The sequence below is a fragment of the Eulemur rufifrons genome, chromosome 10 (assembly GCF_041146395.1).
Source record: "Eulemur rufifrons isolate Redbay chromosome 10, OSU_ERuf_1, whole genome shotgun sequence".
Classification (NCBI taxonomy): Eukaryota; Metazoa; Chordata; class Mammalia; order Primates; family Lemuridae; genus Eulemur; species Eulemur rufifrons.
The window spans coordinates 13,300,247-13,315,621 of record NC_090992.1 but is presented as its reverse complement, the minus strand read 5'-3'; the positions used below and the strand labels follow the sequence as shown (position 1 = coordinate 13,315,621).

The 15,375-nt window shown below is 52.2% G+C and overlaps 1 protein-coding gene across 1 annotated transcript in view; it reads left to right on the top strand.

Annotated features, from left to right (window-relative positions):
• Positions 1-14,218, top strand: part of SH3PXD2B (SH3 and PX domains 2B) — a 94,358-nt gene extending 80,140 nt beyond the window's left edge. The window contains exons 12-13 of the mRNA XM_069483850.1: positions 117-242; positions 9,372-14,218. Coding sequence (XP_069339951.1) covers positions 117-242; positions 9,372-10,910 — 1,665 coding nt within the window. The 3' untranslated portion in view covers positions 10,911-14,218. The remainder of the gene's footprint in view (positions 1-116; positions 243-9,371) is intronic.
• The last annotated feature ends 1,157 nt before the right edge of the window (positions 14,219-15,375 follow it).

Genomic DNA, 15,375 nt, shown 5'->3' with positions numbered 1-15,375 from the left:
AATAGGTCTGCAGCACCCCCTTGGTCTGACTGTGTGCCCCAGTCCCCTAGTCCACCTGCTTCAGCTTCACACTAATCCACTTACCACTGGAGTCAGCCTGTGTTTAATCCTACCAGCCTCGAGGTCTCAACCTGCCTAAACCTCCCATCCCACCCCAAGTGGAGGAAGAGTATTACACCATTGCCGAATTCCAGACAACCATCCCCGACGGCATCAGCTTCCAGGCTGGCCTGAAGGTCGAGGTGAGTGGCCCACGCATTCCTTTGCCTGCTTGTGATTCTTGACTCCACGCATCGCCTCCTAATTCTCTCCTTTCACCTCCTACTTCTTTTTCAGGGAGGGAGGGGAGTTAACGTCTTTATTGAGATATAATTCACGTGCCATACAATTTAGCAATTTGAAGTATAAAATTCAGTGGTTTATTGTATTCACAGAATTGTGCAGCCATCACCACTACCAAAATCCAGAGCAAAACAAACCCCTTGTCCATTAGCAGTTGCTCCCATTTCCCCTCAGCCCCTCCCCGCCGGCCCTGGCAACCAGCAGTCTACTTTCTGTGTCGATAGATTTCCCTGTTCTGGACTTTTCACGTACGTAGAATCGCATAAGCCCACTGTGTGTTCCCGTTTGTATCACCTCCCACTTCCCTTGTTACTTCTCCTCTCTCCTTTCCTGCCCCTCCTTCTGCCTGCCTGCTCAGATCCCTGGACAAAGGCCAACAGAAATCCTTTCTCTTCTTGCAGTTCTCTTTCCTTTCCTTGCTTCCTCCTGTGATTTCCTAGAGCTCCAACTCCTGTTTCGAGGCCTTTATGTATTGGTTGGGTGGGTGGGTGGGTGAGTGGTCTGTAGTGCGTTCTCCCCAACTGGAACATAAACGAGACCAGAGACCTTGTTAGGTCAGAGCTTAAGGGTGTTTCTTTCCCATTCTTCCAAGAAAGCTGGAAAGTATTAGGATAGCAACAAGGACCAGGGGTTAGAAAGCTCTGGCAAAGATGGTTCTTTAGACAGTTTTCAAAAGCAGGTGAGCCAGTCACAGGTATCCCCACCTGCATTCTGTCTTGAGTAAGAGTTGGCCAGACCCTGCCCACCTCATCTGGGGAGACAGAGGTTTACTTTATTCAAGTCTGCAACACACTCATTACTCCTGGAGCACCTGCTGTGGCTGTATGTGCCAGGGGCTTTGCTGGACTCTGAAGAATTGCCCTCACCCTCCTCTTTCATCCGTGGAACACAGCTCCAATGCCTGGCACAGAGCACTGTCTGATAGCCCAGGACGTGGGCACCGTCGGCCCATCTCCTCGAGTCTTCCTCTTTCAGGCCCCCTCCCTCCTTCCTCCAGCTTGCCAGTGGCTCCACCAGGCACTGTATCTGGCCCTGGTTTTCCTAGACACTGTGGTCAAGAGGTTAGTTGTGCATTCTCTAACCACTGGGTCCTAAGAGCCCATAGACTCTCTTGGCCTCTGCTTCCGGGGGCATTGAAGCATCTTGATATTTCACTAGAAAGAAATCCCTTTGTGCTTTTACTTTGCTGTTATTAGGGTCAAGGGCTAGAGGGATGGGATTTGGGAAAATTCTGAATCGTGTTATAACCTATTATAGAAAAATCTGCCCGTTTATACTCATTCATGTGCACACACGTACTGAGTGCCTCACATAGAACAATGTAGGGGAAATTTAAGACATCATCTCAACCGGCCTGGATAGGAATTGGGTTTCTGTTGGGCTTTAGGCACGAGGAAGCAGAGCTGACGGGGCAACGCCCAGGTGGAGCAGTTGACAGGTGTCTGGATGTGTGTGTCTGAATTCAAGGGTGCCTTGGAGTCAGCAGCCTCCTGGTGGTGAATCGAAGCTGTACGTGAACTAGTGAGGAAGAGTGGGAGCATGGGGGAGCTGAGGAGGAAGCTGTGGGAACACTGGCATTGATGGGTGGTCAGGCAGGTGAAGAATAGTCTGGAAAGGAGTCGGAGAGGTGGTGGGAAAACTAGTAGCCGGTGGAGCAGTCGCAGAAGGCAGAAGCGATCCGCAGGCTGTGAAGGGTGTCCATGAGCACAGGAAGGAGGCTGCTGGGAACTGCAGGAGCACGTCGGTGGAGAGTTGGGGCCATCGCCCAGATCACAGGAGATGGAAGAGGCAAGGGGAGGAAGTGGGGACACTGTGGAAAAGTCAAGGAGCTTGGCGATGAAAGAGAGGAAGGAAGGAAGAAGGTGGCAGCTGGAGGGAGACATGGCAGGCAGGACTTGAGCAGGTTAGCACTTAGCTTCTCAAAGCACGTTTTAAGTGTATCCGTGGGACTCTTTGGCTTTCAAGTGCTAGTGTACGCAGACTGCCCGAGAATCATCATCATCGTCATCATGCAGGTGTTGTATGTAGGTGTTCTTGCTTCAGACATGGCTGGTTGCAGCACTTCACAAGCTGTCAACGGGGCTTCCTCTTGCTGTTTCTTGTCTCCATTCTTCTCTAAATTGGCTTCATTCAGACTTTTTCCCGGAGCAAGGGAGACAGCCCCAGCAGCTCTAGGCTTGTAGCCTGTTTTCTCAATGATCCCAGTCGCTCCAGCATAGGTCCCAGAGCTGGGTCTCGTGGGCTCTGGCCAACAAACCTCGCATTCCTACATCTCAGGTGGGCCGAGGGGAAGCCCAGGGAAAACCGAAGGACAGACAAAAACAGAAGTCCCTGGAACGTCTACCCTCCCTTCAGCTTTGTTGAGTAGCATTAAGTGTATTGTCCCATTTTATGGATGAGGAAACTGAGACAAGTTGAGGTATACTGGCGGCATTCCCAGAGCCCATCATTCACAAAGCTGGTGGTAGAGCCCAGGTTCTAGCTTCAGGTTCCCATTCACTCTCTTGGCCACACTGCGGGGGCAGGTTCTCTATCAGGGGATGGGTCTAGCTGTTTGCGAGCCCCCCTGCCCCTGCTTCAGGGCGCCTTCCCCATCACCTTCGTGACAAGTGCTTTCTTCCTCCTCTGAGTTCCCAGAGCTCCAACTGCTGCTTTGAGGCCTTTATATATCGGTTGGTTGGGTAGGAGGGTGGGTCGGGGGCTAGTTCAGTGGGTGGATGGGTGGTTTGTGGTACATTCTCCCCAACTGGAACATAAACTTTCTGAGACCAGGGTCCTTGTCTGTGTTGTTCATGACAATATCCCAGCACAGAGCCTGGCTTGTAGCATATTCTTGATAAACAGTTGAATTAATGAACTCATCCTATTGTGTTGCAAGTCCCTGGGGACAGGAGCTTATTTGAGTAAAGCCTAGCAGAGAAAGATCCCAGGTTGCCTGCCTGCCTGTGTCTAACTCCTGCCCAACCTTCAAGTCTCAGGGCAAACTCTGTCATCTTCATGTGGCCTTCCCTGGTGTAGGAGTTTCTTCTGTGGTTTGTATGTTTACCAACAAGACAAGAATAAAAATAACAACAGCTAACATTTATTGAGCACTGATTAGGTACTGGGCCCTGTACTAAGCACTTTCCTTGCAGTCTCTTGCTTAATCCTTTAACCATTTACTCTTGTGAGATGGGAATGTTATCCCCACTTTTCAGATGAGGGAGCTATGGCTCTCCGACGACACACAGCTAAAAGGTGACAGAGCCAGGATTTGAACCCATGTCTGTCTCCAGATTTGTACCAGGGAGTTTAAAGCCTGTCGTTATTTATCTGCCTGATATTTGGGAACTTTGGGAGGGTGGGGACCATAGCAGTTTTTCACTCCTGTATCCCCACTGGCTAGCACAGTTCCTGGCATGTGGTAAGTTTGCAATAAATGTTGAATAAATGAAAAATCTTTCTCCCCATTAACCTCCAGCTCGACACTTGGAAGGCCAAAGATTGTTTTCCTCATTCATGCTCATAGCCCTGGCATTGGGGCCAGTCCTAACAGACTAAGTAGATGCTTAGTAAACGATTGCTGTATGGATGACTGTTCGGATATATGAAGGAAATGAGTGAGTGAAAGATTGAGTCAGTGCGCGAGTGCGGCATGTTCCCTGGGGGTCCGCTGTTCCCTCCAGCTCTGAATACCACAGGACAGGACTTGCTTCGTCTCTCCTTCCCCTCAAGTGCCAGAGAAGCTTCCCAGTGAGCTTGGGAGAAGGTGTTTTCCTGGAGGTGCATCCTGGTCCCTCACCACCACTGGTTCTGCCCAGACCCCTCCAGAAACTTCTCCTCAAACCAGGTATCCTTCAGCCTGTTGAAGAAAGGCTGTCTGCAGGGGTTTTTAAAGAACCTGGGCTGAAGTCTCCCAAACTAATTTTTATAAAATTCAAATCCCCTTTCACACAGAGAAACTGAGGAGCAGGAATATCTCAGGGCTCTACAAGGCTTTTCAGCTGCTCTTTTTCTCTAGTTCCTTTTTTTTTTAACCATTTTAGTCTTTCCAACTTCGCATCCACAGAAAGAACTCACGAGGCATCTTGCTTGTGCTGCAAGATAGTTCTATACCCAGGTCCCCATTTGGCTGCTGTAAAAGACAATGCCTGCTAATGTGACGTGAAACATATGCCTGGTTCTTAACATCTTTCCACGATCAAGAGTTGTTCCACCCACCATCGCTGCTCAGCCATGTTTCCACTGCTTTCCGCTGATCCCTACTGGTCAAGCTGGGATCCCCACCTCCCTTACTCTCTCCGTCATGAATGACCTTCCTTTATCCACTTCCTAGCCCTCTACCTCCCTTCTCATGGAAGGCACCCAAGCCAATTTTTTTAACTGAACTTGGCATATCAAAATCCATCTCACTCTTCAAATCCCTGCCTCCTCCAGGAAGGCTTCCCTGATTTGCATTAGTTTCCCTTCCCTACCCTGTGTTAGCTTCTGCAGCACCACACACAACTATGTGTCCTTAACTGAGGGCAGTGCCCCACTTTTCTACATAATGCTTTCTTGACAATATAAGAATTAGTGTTATTTTCCCTTCGTCAGTGATTATTTGAGTTTTGAATTCCAGATTGGAAGTAGTCTTCCATGAGCCCTTGGAATATATTGTTTCATTCTCTTCTCGCATCCAGTGTTGCTAGTAAGCAGCTGCTGCCAACCGATTCTTGTTCACAATCAGTCCTTTCTCTGATCCTCTCAGGAGTCCCTCATTATCTTTATCTTTCAGCATCAGTGAAGTGCTGAAATTGCGCTGATGTGTAACTAGGTATGAATTTGTTCATTTTTATCCTGCTCAGCACGTGCTGGGCCTTTTCCATCTAAGGACTCAGGAGGTCTTCCTAGAACATTTTCCACTTCTGCTTCTTTAAATATCGACTCTTTTCAATCTTTTTAGTCTTTCCTTCTGGAACTGTTATAAAACAGATATGGTAACTTCTGGCTCTATTTTCTATGTCTCTTAACTTGACTTTCATATTTTCCATTTTCATCTCTTTGTGCTGTGTTTTTGGAACATTCTGCTTGATCTTTTAGCTCATTCATTTGCTCTTCAGCAGTTCAATCTGTTGCTTATTTTATTTCAACAATTATAATTTTCATTTCCAAGAGCTCTTACTGATTCTTTTTCATAGTCACCTGTTCTTGTTTCACCTATTCTTTCATCTCATGAATTTGATGCCCTTCTACATCTCTCTAAGGATATTAAGTATGTTTAATTTAAGCTCCTGCTATTGTTCATCTTTTTTACCAATTATAAATTCTTTGTAGTGGTGTTGGTATTTATTTTACTTCTTTTCATGGTATTAGTACGTGGCTTGGGCTGTGAAGAAGAGACAGCAGGTAGTGAAACACCCATTTGGGAGTACACACAAGGAGCTGGTCGGCTGCCACTGGTTTCGGTACCAGAGCGGGCCGTCTGAGCCAGCCACCAGGCAGTGCCGTGGCTGTCTGACCCAGGCTTTCACATTCACTGTTTCCACCTGTAATCAGTCTCCTTTATATCGCCTATTTTACAAGAATGGGATAAAGGCCATAGGGAAGGGTCAGCCAGCCTGGCCACTGCTGCCGTGTTACCCCAGTTAGTCCTGTCAGTTGCTCCTGGGCCTCCCCATCCCCACGTTCTACCATCCTGAGCTCTCCCAGCCTGTGCAGCAGAACTCCCCGCAGCACTTGTGGGCCACAGCCTCCCTCGCAGATAGCTGCTGCAGCTCCTTCCCATCAGCGGTGCCTCGCATCTGCTGATCTGCTAACTTCTCCCCTTCCTCCTTCTGAGCTTGGCTTTGGGGTTCATTTATTTCTTCTTCTGGATTTGTTTCATAGAGGGGAAACTGCTGTTTGTTCCATCTCCTATCTTGAAACCGGAAGTGCAACTTGCATGTTACACAGGGGTTCTTTCCCAGAGAGCTGGAAAACATTATTAAACCTTCTTTAAGATACAGCCTTTAATAAGTTTCCAGCATTTTCAACAAACAAATGCCATTGCCTGAGGATGCTGGTAAACTGAACATTCACGCATAAGCACCACCTCTCCCTGGCTCGGAATGTTCACGGGTCTGCCAGGGGCCGCTCCCGGTGCCCGGACAGCGCTGAGCGCTGATGCTGTGTGTGGACGTAGCAGATCCCTGTTTCCTGCAGGTATTGGAGAGTCTCCTCTGGGCCCCCACTCCACTTCAACCAGAACCATTCCCCTTTTTTGGTTTCTGGCCTTTATTCTCTATGTTATGCTAAAGCTGATCCAATAAAAAGCTCAGACACCCAACATCCTTTTCCAGGAAGCAGATATAACCCATTCTTGAAATTGCTCTGGTTTATTGTTCCATGATGTCAGCAGAGGTTCTGCCAGTGGTAACATGAGGGACGTAAGTGGGAAATAGTTATCACTGAAGTTTTGGGCTTAATCAGGTGTTCTCTTATTAGGATAAATCCACATGTTCTGTTTTCTTCTTCTCCAGTTTTGCTTCCTGGTTCATTTCAGCATCATCAGAATTCATCAGTGGGCCCGCAGCTCTCTAGCGGTAGGGGCAGCTCTGTTCCTCGTCTAGGCTGTGTGTCTTCAAGACATGTTTTGCTGGTGATGATGATGTAGGTACCTGTCTGAGCCAGGTGCCTTACCTATTTGTTAGCTAATCTTCACAGAAGCCCCAAGAGGTCAATTTCACCAACCCATTTTGCAGATGAAGCTCCTGAGACTCAGAGGGGTTAGGAGAAGGTGGGATTTGAACCCAGGTCTCTCTGGTTTTAAAGCCCAGGCTCTTTTTGTTCCCCTCATTCTTGTGATCCTGCATTGGCTTCTATTCATGGTAGCCCCTGGCTTCTCTCTAGTAAATGAAGACTCCTACTAACCATGGTGAGGAACTCAAGCGTTCAGAGCCTCTGCCACCGTCCTTTGCATAGAGCGTAAGCTTAACAAATCTCATCGATACATCTGATACTGCTTATTGTCCTTAGTATTAGCATTGCTGGAGTCATGGATGTGCTGACGATGACTTATATGCCCAGCGTGGCCTTTAATTGTTGCCAGAGCTACCAAGTGTTGATGAGATGCCGGTCACCCCGGGCACAGAGCGTACGTTCCCAATGCCCTTTCCTCCAGGAAAGATGCCAGAGGGGCTTGGTGGCTGCTGCCTGGCAAGCGCACCCCACTCTGTCAGCGACCTCCGTTCCAGTTCCATCACAGGGACCGCTGACCTTTCAGCCTTTATCAAGTGCCATTGTCTGCGTCAGCTCACGTGGTCATCATGAAAATCCTGCAAGTGGGGATTAAATTGTTCTCGTCATCTTCCTCCTTGTGTGGTGTGGAAATCCGAGGAGTGGCTTGGCCAGGGCCACTCAAGCAGTAGGTGGTGGAGCTGGGATTAGAACCCAGGTCTGCAGGCCCCAGAGCCCAGCCTCGGCATGCTGGTGGGGGGCCTGTGGCTGCTATCCCTCTTCAAGCAGGACCAGAGAGTGCCCACAGCCTGCTTTGCTCCTGCAGGAATTTCTCACCCCAGACACAACCTCTCTCCAGGCAGGGTCCCCCTTTCTGAGCGGCAGAAAGGACGGGTGATGGTAAAAGCTCCAGCTCTGAAGCCCACCCTTGCCGTTGACTCTCCACCACTGACTTTCTGCAAGACCCCCTTGAGTTGCTCAGCTCTCCTGAGGCCCCATGCTGCGTGTATAAAATGAGGGGACAATCCCCATCTCACAGGGCATCGTGAGCACTCATCAGATCTAAGAGCCTGCGGGCGAATTACGTGCATGGGTCTGCTCGGGCTGCCGTAATAAAATACCGCAGACCAGGTGGCTCACACAACACTGGTCTGCTGTCTCACCATTCTAGAGGCTAGAAGTCCAAGATCAAGGTGTTGGCAGGTTTGGTTTCTGTGTCCTCTCTCCTTAGTTCCCAGATGGACACCTTCCTGCTATGTTCTCGCATGGTTGTCCCTTGGTCTGTGTGTTTTCTAATCTTCTCTTCTTTGAAGAACATCAGTTGTACTGGATCAGGGCCCACCTAATGACCCGTTTTAACCCAGCTACCTCTTTAAAGGCCCTGTCTCCAAGTACAGTCACATTCAGAGGTACCGGGGGTCAAGGCTCCAATGCACGAAGAGAGGGAGACACAGTTCAGCCCATAATATGTAGCATGTGCACCTTCCACCTGTGTGAATTCACTCATCCAATACTGGACAAAAAAGAAACGGAAACATAAGCTCTTACGTGGGTGATTCTACCCACCCTTCCATTCAGCAGGTGCGCATCCCAGAGGGAGCTGGAGACAAGATGAAAATCTGCCGCACTTCACCAGCCTCGGTTCCCTGTATGCAATCATGAGCGTCCCCTCCAGCTGAGTGCAACTCCGGTGTTTAAAGATAGGCGTTTTTCATATGGGGTGTCTCTGTAAACCAGCCAGCCACTTTGCCTAGTGCTCAACAAAAGCCAGGATCTAGGGTAATTCTGGTGTTTGCCTTCTACTTCGTCAGCATTGTAGCAGAGCCTGCCCGTGCTCCATCCGCCTGACCTGCGGCTGCACACAGGTCTCTGCAAGCTGCCAGCTTCCCACCTCCCAGAAGGGGAGGGGAGTCAATAGATAAATCCCCCACCCCCAGAGGGAACATTCTGAGGCGCTGTGTGATCTCCCAGAGGGTCCCTGGCAGGTTAAGCCCCCAGTGGCCCAGCACAATAACTTGTTCATGACTGGCCTCTCCCCTTCCCGTCTCACACTCTCCACTTCCTTACATGTACTTCCTGGGACCTCCTCTCCGATTAGGTACCTGTACGCAAGTCCATGTCTCAGATACTGCTTTTGGGGGAATCTGAAACTGGGCAAGAACCTACCCCCATGTAAGGTGTTCCTGGTACCCAATACTCTCCATAGATGGTCCCCCGCAGACCTGTAGGGGAATCGGAGGCGTACACAGCGCCGGCTTCTAGAGCCCCAGTTGCACACGAGTTTTCCCAGACCGCTCGACCCGCCAGTCCTGGCATCAGACCTCCTCAGTGCTTCTCTCTGTCCTCCCTTCCAGGTGATCGAGAAGAACTTGAGTGGCTGGTGGTACATTCAGATTGAAGACAAGGAAGGGTGGGCCCCGGCAACCTTCATCGACAAGTACAAGAAGACCAGCAGTGCCTCGAGGCCCAACTTCCTGGCTCCCCTGCCCAGCGAAGTGACCCAGCTCCGGCCGGGGGATGCAGCAGCGATGGAGAACAACACAGGCGGCGAAGCCACAGGCCCCTCCCGGCCCCTGCCCGACGCGCCGCATGGTGCTGTGGACTCCGGGATGCCGTGGTCCAAAGACTGGAAGGGCGGGAAGGATGTCCCGAGGAAGGCGTCTGCAGACACGTCTGCGTCCGCGGGCTATGAGGAGATCTCAGACCCCGACCTGGAGGAGAAGCCCAGCCTCCCCCCGAGGAAAGAGTCCATCATTAAGTCCGAAGGGGAGCTGCTGGAACGGGAACGGCAGAGGCTGGAGCAGCTCCGCGGCTCCCCCAAGCCCCCAGGCATGATCCTGCCCATGATTCCAGCCAAGCACACCCCGCCAGCCTGGGACAGCAGGAGGCCAGAGCCCAAAGCTGACAAAAGCAAATTGTTCCAGCTGAAAAACGACATGGGGCTGGAGTGTGGCCACAAGGTACTGGCCAAGGAGGTGAAGAAGCCCAACCTCCGGCCCATCTCCAAGTCCAAAGCCGACCTGCCAGAGGAGAAGCCAGAAGCCATTCCCCAGAATCCCTTCTTGAAGACCAAACCTCAGGTTAGGCCCAAGCCGGCGCCTTCCCCCAGGACAGAGCCACCTCAGGGTGAAGACCAGGTGGACATCTGCAACCTTAGGAGTAAGCTCAGGCCTGCCAAGGCTCAGGAGAAATCCTTGTTGGATGGGGAGAGCCCCCAGGCTGGTGGGGGCCAAGACATGGCCTTCAGCCGAAGCTCTGTCCCAGGGGAGGGGCCTGGCCGCGCCCAGGACAGGACGGGCAAACAGGATGGGCTCAGCCCAAAGGAGATGTCCTGCAGAGCCCCTCTGAGGCCAGCCAAGACCACAGATCCTGTGCCTAAGAACGTGCCTGTCCCTCTCCAAGAGGCTCCCCAGCAGAGACCTGTGGTCCCGCCCCGGAGACCACCACCCCCTAAGAAAACCTCCTCATCATCCAGGCCCCTCCCAGAGGTCAGAAGTCCCCAGCGTGAAGCCAGTGACAGCAAGGCAGCTCTCGCCCCAGGCCGTGCCCTACTCGTCCCGCCAAAAGCCAAACCTTTTCTGTCCAACTCCTTAGGAGGCCAAGATGACATGCGTGTCAAAGGCGGGCTGGGGCCACGGGGGCCCGGCAAGTCCGGAGAAGGCAGGGAGAAAGCAGCTGCAGCCTCCTTCCCCGGCACCGATAGCCCGAAGGACTCTTTGTATGTGGCCGTGGCCAACTTCGAAGGAGACGAAGATACCAGCAGCTTCCAGGAGGGCACGGTGTTTGAAGTCCGGGAAAAGAACAGCAGCGGCTGGTGGTTCTGCCAGGTCCTGAGTGGAGCCCCCTCCTGGGAAGGGTGGATTCCTTCCAACTATCTCAGAAAGAAGCCATAGCCGCCTCCTGTTCTGCCTAGAGGGCCACCTGGCTTTACCCCCGTATTTAATATGCCTCTTAATTTATCATTGTCCACACAGTTTCCAAGGCAGACAGACTCTGGAGTACTGTGGTTTCCTGCCCCCGGGGTAGGGAGTGAGTTGCTGAGACCGCAGGAGTCCCTGGTCTGATCCCTCTGTCATAGCATCCCTGGAGGCTCGGAAGCCGCAGCCCTCGCTTTCTGTCCACGTCAGCGTCCCTGCCTTAAGAGAACGCCTCCTCCTGGCCAATGGCATTGCTGCCCGGCGGTGGGACGCTGACTCCAAGGCCTTCAGGACTAGAGGAGAAACTCCAGAAAGAGTCTCTTGTTGCCTGGATGAGGCATAGTAAGGGGCAGCCCACCCCGTCCTTAAAAACTTGCTCTCACTTTATGTTTCTAAAAGCCCAGTGGCTTTATTCACTGTTTCCAAAACGCCTGGTACCAGGAAGAACTTCATCCTGTAGAAGTCGGTGCCGTTGCCAGTCCCAGGGACAGTGTCCTCTTTCCCCCGGCCTCAGGCCCATGGGCCTCTGAGGTTCAACTGGATGCAGCTACCCTGGGCGTGGCCTGGATGTCCACCCAGCCACCCTGCCTCCCATCTGCTAACCTGGGACCGTGATCAGCCCTAATGGGTGGTTCCAGCCCCGAGCATGCTCCACTTTCCTGCTGCAGGCTCCAGTCCATCCAGGGCTTTTAAATGAGAGTTCCGCTCCCTACTTGGGGCATTTCACTTTTGTCTACCTAGAGCAAGAGTCTCAGTTTGTTTGAATAAGGAGTCCATTCACAAGCCAAGCCTCTTGTGAGTACCCTTTCCTGAGTAGCTAGTAGGTGCCAAACACTATAATTGGCACTTGGCATTCATGTTGGATCCTCGTAACAACCCTCCCTTGTATTATACCCATTTTATAGATGAGGAAGCTTGGGCTGCATGTGTCCAAGGACACACTAGCTAGGAAAAGGAGAGAGGATTTGAATCCAGGCCTGCCTGACTTCAATGCCTTTGCTCTCTCCCTGGTAAGAAGCAAACCAGCCAAGAAAGATAGAAGCTGGCTGGATGCCGGGAGCAGGTGGCCAAGTGGCTCCTTGTGGTGGGTGTGAGGGGACATTTGTGGCTGTCCTGGACTCAGCAACTGCTTCTCCATGGCAGGGGGATGCCAAAGTCCTGGTGGTTGTCACAGAGCCCTTCTCCCTCTTCCAAAGCTGGTGCCCCCCTGCCCCCCGACCAGGGAAAAGAGTTTATGGAGCAAAGGAAGCTGAGGTGGTCTCATGTGCCACCCTCAAGGGGCTGTGGTGGCTCGAGGACCAGCAGGTGGGTCTCCACCAAACTAAGCGTAGCATACATAGCCCCACAAGGAGACAGGGCCCTGAGAGCCAGGCAGGCACCTCCTGCCTCTCACTGTCACTGCTTCCTGCCCCTCTCTGGCGGTTGTAGAGTGGTTTTCTTCTTTCCTGCGTTCTCCCAGTGTGTTTTCTCCCTCGGAGGAGCCCAGGGCAGCCCTTCCACCCATTGTGACAGACGCAGTTCACTGAGGCATGGAGAGGCACAGCTAAGTCACTGCAGAACCAGATTCAGGGCCCGAGGTTTCTAGCTCTCAGCCTGGAGCTCTTGCCTGGGAACCAAGGGGAGGGAGAGCAGAACCCCTTCCCATCCCACCCGAGCCTGCAGGAGGAAAGGGGGCCGCCCTGCCCTGTCCTGCCCTGGTGATTCCCAGTGGTCATCTGCCGTGATGCTTTTGGAACCACAAAGTCAACTTTCCTGGGGATATTCGCCATCTACCCGCAGTGCCAAAGATTTCATGCAAACAGAGCCACGTGGGCTCTGGCTGCTTCTGCAGGAAAAAGATTCCTCTGATCCCCTGTAGCATCTTTAGTCCCTTCGTCCAGTCAGCATGCAGGGCCACTTGCCCCTAGGCCCTGTGCACGGAACCCCAGGGGGCAGATGGCAGCCAGGGGGAGAAGGCAGACTGTGGAGGGCCGCCACCTCTTGAAGGTCCCCTCGCTTGGGAGGAGGCCCCATGGCATAGTTTTCCCGAGTTTTGATCCACTTTGGTTTTGTGAAGCTGTTATGCAGGATTTGACTACATTTCAGAAGACAAAACTCTGATTTCTTTTTGTGATTTGCTCTTGGCTCTCAGTGACCTTTTCAAGTCTTTTGTGAGCACCTACTCTGCTAGGTGCTGAGTGCACTGGGCTGTGCGTGGCTCCGCCCCTAGCTGCGAAGAGCTTTGAGTTTTGTCTGCTGACTCCACTGAAGGAGTTTTTCTTTTGCCTCCTTCCTTCCTGCCAGGGGTCCACTGGTAGGGATGGACTGGCTCCACCTTCCTCTGGACAGAAAATTTTCCTACAAATGAAAGAATTTGCCTTTTTTTGCTATTATTATGCTGACATGAACTGTAGGTACGGAAGCCACGTTCCCCTCTGTTCACTGTCCTTTCCTTCGGTCATAGCTATGGCCTGAGGACTCCTATAGCCAGCTCCTTTCGCTACAGCGGTGGCCACTTCCCCAGGCTACTGGGGTGGATCTTGGTGCCAGTGACTCTCCTAGCTGTCCTTGCCTGGGGACTTAGGTCTGCACCACCCAGGACTGTCGTTGCTATTCTGTGAGCAGTCGATGTGTGGCTGTGGAAGGGGTCCAGGGCCATCGTCATGACTCCCGTGCCGAGCACCGGGCAGGTCACTGGCACCTGAAGACGCTCCCTCCCTTAATCCTACAACAACTCTGCAAGGTGGACGGAATCAGAAAATTAAGGTTCAGAGGGTAAAATCACGTGCCCCAGCGTCGTCCAGTGTACAAGCTGGGACTCAAATCTAGGGGATTTTTTCCTCCCTTGTGCCCATGACTTTTCCTCTGCACTCAGCAGGGAAATGTGTGCAGGGCTTCCAGGGAATCAGGTGACCCTCCCTCTGAATTTGAATGTCTCCTCCACCCCTTGGTCTCACATTTCAGTAGGTCGCAGGCCAAATGCCCGCCCAAAAGGTGGCCAAAGATTTTTTTTTTCCCTCTCCTTACCACTGCTTGCTACCTTGTGATGACTATTTTATCTTACATCCTAGGACAAATGCCCAGCTTGTGGTGCCACCAAATCTTTGGTCTGAGTTTCAAGACCACCGCTTGATAAAATAAGCCTTTGCTCACAGTTTTTGCTCAGAATCTCTTTGCTATTTGGTGGATGTATGTCATTGTCCCAGCCAAGACCGGGGGAAAGCTGAGCTCCAGCGCGAACCACTTTTAATGCCCTTATCCTCCTGGGGGATCCCTGGAGCCCATACCTGGCTCTCAGTAGTCATTTTAAGCCTCTGCCACAAGACCACTCCAAACAATCAATTTCTAAGGCAAAGTCCTTGGGCCTAAAACTTTTCCAAGCCCACTGGGGATTTCATTACCAGGTGGAAAGTGGGAGAACAGGAGCCACGTTACAAGACGGGTCCTGGATCTCCCTACGACTTAGGAAGGACATCAGGCTGAGGAGTGGACGATCTAGTATTCATCTAGCCCTTACCAAGCACCCAGCACTGAGCGGGATGAAGGAGAAACTGCTTCTGCCCTCAAATCGCTGGCAACTTGGCGTCCAGAGCAAGAACATTCGAGGCTGGGCTCTCACCCTCTCACCGTGCCCGCGTCTGTTAAGTGTTGGGTTCGGCTGCCCACTGGCAGGGCTTGCCCTTCCCTTTGGACTGTGGCAGTGGACACCTAACAGCCTGAGCCATGCATGGCAGTCTTGTCCCCCCTCCGCGGGTTGTCCAGACCCATCCTTCAGGGCTTTGTTCGACTGCAGACAGCCACATTGCACCGCAGACCAAAGATGACCTGGTGTCAGACTGGCCTGAGTGAAGGGCCGGTCCGGCTTGCGTTCCTCCCTCGGCCTGGAGGCATTGGCCCAACTTGGGTAAGGTTCCGGCATCTAGATCGTCCACAGCCCGTGGGGGTCGCAGGCAGAGCTGCCGAGCTAAGACTGGAGGCTCCCGTTCCTCGCCTGCTCCTGGGCCGCCCTCCGAGCACCCTTTCCACAGACTGGATGGTCCCTCTCCATGGGGGCAACATCTGGCTTCTGGTGCTGTCCTGCTGAGGTCCCGAGCCCCTCCTCGTGTTCCAGCGTCCACTCTTCCTTCCTGTTTCTATTTTCTATCCAAAGTAAGCCAATCAGGGATGAGGGGCTCAACCTCTGTTGTCCTTGAAGAGACCAGACACATCTGTCCTTGGAGAGGCCAGACACAGCAGTGTGGTGGCGGCCTTCGCTGTCAGGTCTCCTGTGCATGCGAAAGAGAAGGCGCCTCCACCTGGCTCGTGTCAGCAGTAGGGATTCTAACACACCCGAGCAGTCCACGTTTTACCCTGGGTGTGCCTCTGTGCTGTGTAATTATTGGTAGCACCCCTTTCACTCACAGGGTGATGATAAACTATGGTCACCTTAGTTACAACCCACATTTCCTGCTTCAGGGAGCCC